Here is a 6,000-nt window from a genome sequence, read left to right as displayed (position 1 = left end):
TCATTTCGCTCACATTTTAAAATACACTTGTAAAGGTTGGAACGATTTTAAAGTAACGGTAAATAATGAAATATTTGACTGCAGCATGGACTATGCTCTGTCGTCGACTGCAACAGTGATGAACGTTTCGGAGCAAGACGGCGTAACCTAAAGCCATCCACGAGGGATAACGGGGTTGTGTAAGATCATCGCGGTACTGAAAATTAAATTATTTCCCTAGAGATTTCGGCCTTCACTGTAGCTTCTGTTGTAAAGTGTTTGTAACGACGTGGCCAGTTAGGATAAGCGTCGACGCTGCTTGCTGTAGTTAGTCTTGGTCTTCGGGTTGGTTGGTCTTTCAGGGTTACCGCCTCACACAGAATACAACAGACTAGACTTGCACACACTCAAGACTTGATTACATTCCGCTTTAATAATTAAATCAAAGTGCCATACGTAATATAGTAGCTAGCTAAACGTGATTAAATATGTGAGGGAGTATATGATGTTTCCGTAGTAGTAAAGATCCTAATTCGAACATGAGCATAATGCCTTACATACGTATCAATACATACGTAAATCCTGAGGAACTAGGCGTTTAGAAACCTATATGAAATCCTACGTTGGCTGTGTATGCAACACGTAAACAGCATATTTGCATATTTCGTTTGATTAAGCATGAATACAAATGTACTTCCGATTCGAATCAGGCGAGTTCGGCAGTTCACGTTAACTAAGTGTCACGCTTTCCTTAACTTTACTACACCTCTTTGCGCTTAGTATTATTTAGGACAAGAGGAATTTTCCATTTTCCATCAAGGTTTCAGGTTGTGATGTGGCATAAACCAATATTAATCCATTTAGCTTCAGAGTGAGGGTAATTGACTTAACTAGTTCTGCTTCTGGTGTTTTGGGTTTTGGCCATTTTTAGACGTATCAGCTGCATGTATTAATTTCCGTTGTTGTTCCGTTTTTGGATATCAGTATATTTTCTTTTCTTCGGTTCATTCGACTTCCGCAAGTCCTCAAGCGCACTAACGGTATCTAGTTATTGGGATCCTGTGGAAGCGACATTTTATAGCATTCAACTGATAACCACGAACCAAAACAGGTTCTTTCTACAATTTGCAAGCTCTTAGCTGATGTCAGGATGCAGACCAAGCCGTATTGGTGGATATTGTTGCTCAACGTTATTTCCGATTCGCTGTCTGTTGAGCCTGGTGAGTGTATATGTTGCCGGTAAAACCCGTTACGAGGTTGAGTCCGTTTTAAAACCTAGGTTAAATTGGTGATCCTCATTTTACCTAGGTTGGATACGCACTACAGTTGAATTGAAGAAACTTTTTTTGGAGCCTAAATTAAGCCTAGAGACAAGTTATGGTTAGGTTAGGATTTTGGTTATTATTCGTGTATATCAACTGACTTATTATACAAAAGTAAACAATGAAAAGAACTGACGGTGTTAGATTCAGCGTGCTCGCCGTTGTAGTGTAGCGTTGAAGACAGAGGACTATAGATCTCAGTGGAGAGTCCCATAGTTAATTCGTTAATTCCTTTGTTCCCTAACCATGTTGTAATGTTGAGAATGAATGGATAAGTGTATGAATACAGAATCGATAAGATGATACGAAACATTAAGAAGATGGGTTAATTGAGAAGCGTAAGACAGAGCTTGAGGGCATAGTCCTTTTTGGGGGGTTGATGGTCGTTGATAGCTGCTTTAGAGTGCATATTCAACCTAGGTTAAATGAAAATCACCGATTCAACCTTCAGTAGGTAAAAACGGACATAATCTGAGACCGAATTTTACCTGCAACATAGATCTTGTTTTATAGCCCACAAGTTCCAATCCCCTCTAGGTTAATCCTCTGACTCGATTTTAAGGCGAAAGATTTATCTCGTTTTCCCGGGGGGGGGGGGGGGGGGGGGGTGCTCGATATATCCCTGGGTGGGGAGGTGCGGCGCGGCCCCTCATACCCTGACCCTGTTTAAGACAAATATCACTGATTTTCCTACCCATTTTAAGACAGAATTCCGATTTTTGATACCCTGTTTAAGACATTTAACCCAGTTTAAGACAAAAATTGATACATCGATACCCTGATTAAGACAAAAAATGATAAATTCGATACCCTGTTCAAGACAAAAATCCCGAAAAACATACCCTGGCTGGCCGCACGTCCCCATTAAGCCTTTATAAGGGAGTACCCCCCCCCCCCCGGGCTCGTTTTCTACATAACGTAAGTAGCATCCGTTTGTTTATTGTTCTCCGCTTGATACTGCAATGTCCCGTGACAGTAATTTAAATTGTTCTGCGCATACAATTTTTATTAGCCAATGAAAAAAAAAGAAATTAAGTGAAGCCATGATCTTCGCAGTTATGAGCGCAATTTTTGCAATTGCGTAGAGAAGCCTGAAAAACTCAGAACGTCAACGGGATTTGCACCCGTGACCTCACGATTCCGGTGCAACGCTCTAACCAACTGAGCTATCAAGCCACTGACGTTGGGAGCTGGTCATTTGTGAGTTCTAATGGTCCCTCGAGGAATGAATCAATGATGAAAATGTGTAGTCACTTCGTCGGTCAGTTATGTAATTGCATGTGAGGCAGTTGGTTGCGCGTTTGTAAGATCTTTTAAGAGGCTGTTTGTGGGTTGGTGGGTAATGTGGATTTGACAAGTATGTTGCCGAGGTTGTTAGAACGTTTGAAAACAATAAGGGGTGGTAATGTGAATATTTGGGTACATCGTTGGGAAGAATCGAGAATATGAAATTAAAGTGCTTTTTGTATGATAGATGGGAAAGAACGAAGGGCAGGGTTATAGGTGACAACAAAAGGGACACGACTCTATGTGTTTATGGAATTGGTGCTAGGCTTAAGAGCTGTATTGCGTTGTATGGCGCGAACACGTCGTACTTCATGTTTGAGGAAACGGAGAGGTTGCAGCCACGTTTGTTGAGGTACTGCATAAGTTCATCAGAACGTAGATTGAAAGTATCGCCTGAAGAACACATGCGTCGTAAGCGAAGTGTCAGACTGAATGGAATAGCACGTCTGGCGTGTAAGGGGTGGGATGAAGATCGTAAGAGGTACTGGTGTTTGTCTGTGGGTTTGATGTAGAGATCTGGGGTAAGTGCGCCATCGTTGAGAGAAACCATAACGTCTAGGAATGGAATAGATGTAGAAGAGGGAGAAGAAGTGAATTTAATGAGTAGGGTGAAGATTGTTTAAGTAAGAAATAAATGTCTGTAGATCGTCTACTGTGTGAGTCATTATCATAAAGATATCGTCGATGTAACGCCACCATGCACGTATGAGGTTGAAGGGAGCCCTTTTAAGAGCGTATGTTTGAAACAAATGTTGAAATTTAGGAAGAAAGAGATTTACGTATGAGGGTGCCATGCGTGTTCCCATAGCAGTACCATGTGTTTGGTGGTAGAATTTATTGTTGAAGTGGAAAATGTTCATGGTGAGGATAATTCTAATGAGATCACAAAGTGTTTCTGTGCGTATGGTGGTAGTGGTGCGGTCGCGAGTGTTAAGAAAGTAACGACAAGCGTCAATGCCTTCATTGTGTGGGATGTTGGTGTAGAGAGGAGAAACATCAAGCGTGACAAGTATGGCGTTACATGGTAAGCGTTCAAGTTCGTTAAATTTGACAAGAAAGTGTGTAGTGTCTTTGACGAATGAAGAAATATTGTAAACGATAATTTTGAGAAACACAAATTGTGAAATGCGTTCCGTGGGGTGAGACCTTCCAGGATGTTGTCCTTGTTTGTGGATTTTGGGTAACAATCAGATGTACTGAACAAAAACGTCCTGGTTTGGGGTCAGTTTGTACAAGGAATTTTTTTGTCTTGTCGTCAATGATGCTATCTTTGTACATGTTATGTACGAAAAGTCGTATACATGTTTGGATGCGTCGGTGTTTGGATCCGTACTATAAGTTTTCCATTTGACAACTCAGAGAGGCATATTTTGTTTGATTCCACTGCTGAAAACTTGGAAACGTTTCCATGAAATAGTGGATAGTGTCTTAATTTAAAGGCAGTTAGATCGAGAGTATTCGTACAGTTCATCGATGTTGCACATTTTTGGCGGCCTAGTAATTTAGTACGGTCTAGTAATTTTGGAACGAGAATTAGTTACGTACCGTAAGACGGTTTCTCGCCCGGCTCCATGATTGCCCTCATAAAAACCCAATGTATGCGTAAGCGTTATGCACTAGTCAGCGGAAAAAGGTAAAAAATGTTTTAAAGGATCTGACGGACGGACCCAGAAAAAAGCGACAGCCAGATCCACTCCATTTTGCCATTTTCCGAGTTAAAATCAGTTAATCAATGGACGGTTTCTGTAGAAGTTCCGTCTAAAGATCTCCTGATTTTTCCAATATTCGTCACATCACGGAACTGAAGATTCAGTACACCGACGGCTAATTAACAAAGGGAATGTGGTTCAGCTTTGTCTGGACTAGCTGAGTGCTCTTATTAACAATGGTACTGATTCGTCATCACAGTTGTCAACTTGAAATTTTGTGGACACGAGGCGTAGATCTTTACAGAAAAGTATTGAAGTACTTTTTTTGAACGAAAACGATGACAACAATCTAAAGCTAAATAGAAAGAAAAAGATGTCGAATGTTCTTTTTCAATAACCGCAAAGTGTTTCGTTACCGAGCGCCTCTTCAGTTCTTTCTTTAATATGTCCTACTTGCATGACTTCCACATTTGTTTATTCCGCTATATCTTCTTTCCTTTGATAGAGTTAGAATATGGTTTGTAACTTTGTTTTACTTGCAGATAAAACGTTGAGACTGGCTGGAGGATTTTGGAGGGGCGAGGGACGAGTAGAAATATATCACAATGGCACCTGGGGAACAGTTTGTGATCATGATTGGAACATTAGAGACGCACAAGTTGTTTGTCGTGAGCTTGGATTCTCATTTACATTCTCTGCTCCAATAAACGCTCGTTTTGGTCGTGGAAACAGCACCATATGGCTAAGGAACGTACAATGCAAGGGTTCTGAGTCCTCCATTCGGGATTGTGTGCATACAGGATTGCGTAATCACAGCTGTAGTAACCAGCAGCGGGGTGTGTCAGTCGTGTGTTCACAAACATGTAAGTAGAAAAACCAACAACAAAATTTAAAGTTTTCATTATTCTTGTGTCCTGCCATTAACTTACGCCTCTTTGCGGTCTTTGATATTTAAAAGTTGTGCGAGTGACAGGTCGAACAGTCTGAGAGGCTTCGAGTCGGCATCTCAGTCTGTTTGCAAATTGTAAATTAGCTGTCCAATAAACTGGAATAGTACAAGCTAACCACCCTGAAGAATTCAGAGAGAAAGCAAGAAAACAAATCGATACTGACTCATTAGCAAACACTCTGATCTCGTTTTCTACCGAAAAAAAAATCACAGTTACCCTAATGATATTCACTATAATTAAATCTCAAATTTACATATCAAGCACAAGTGCTCCACGATCGCGGAGATTGTATTAAAGTAAATCACAAACGTTGATTTTTCACGAGTGAGAATAACACAAGAAATATACGTCAGGGATCGGAACAGGTTAGAAAAGCAACAAAACTCACTCTCGACAGCCTATCTATGAGGTATGAGTCTGGGAATCGAATCCAGACCACCTTCGTGGAAGGCAAGTGCTTTGACCACAACGCTACGGCCCAGTGTACCTCAGTAGAGAAAAACCTGCCAACCAACAAACTCACCCCATGTATGACGCTGTCTAGGGAATCGAACCTGGGCCACATTGTTGGAAGAGGCGCCAACGCTGTTCCCCTGTTATCCAAAAAAAAAGAAGCACCTATATTGATATCTAAGTTCAGTAAATTAACTAGAAAGGAAAAGAATTGACATAAATTAAAGAAAAGAACTAACGCTTCTCTATTCTTTTGATTTTCCAGCGACAACAACAACTACGACTTCAAGTAAGCTAATAAGTAATACTTGTAGACACAATATTTGCAAAGGATCTTTTTATTTTCTGAAATATGTGACA

At 40.7% G+C, this 6,000-nt stretch overlaps 1 protein-coding gene across 1 annotated transcript in view; it reads left to right on the top strand.

Moving 5' to 3' along the window:
* The first annotated feature begins 991 nt into the window (after positions 1–991).
* Positions 992–6,000, top strand: part of LOC138036377 (deleted in malignant brain tumors 1 protein-like) — a 57,300-nt gene continuing 52,291 nt past the window's right edge. The window contains exons 1-3 of the mRNA XM_068882686.1: positions 992–1,199; positions 4,780–5,100; positions 5,906–5,929. Coding sequence (XP_068738787.1) covers positions 1,130–1,199; positions 4,780–5,100; positions 5,906–5,929 — 415 coding nt within the window. The 5' untranslated portion in view covers positions 992–1,129. The remainder of the gene's footprint in view (positions 1,200–4,779; positions 5,101–5,905; positions 5,930–6,000) is intronic.

The sequence above is a fragment of the Montipora capricornis genome, unplaced genomic scaffold (genome assembly GCF_036669925.1).
Source record: "Montipora capricornis isolate CH-2021 unplaced genomic scaffold, ASM3666992v2 scaffold_480, whole genome shotgun sequence".
Taxonomy (NCBI): Eukaryota; Metazoa; Cnidaria; class Anthozoa; order Scleractinia; family Acroporidae; genus Montipora; species Montipora capricornis.
The sequence above is the reverse complement of the archived record's forward strand: the minus strand, read 5'-3'. Positions and strand labels throughout refer to the sequence as shown.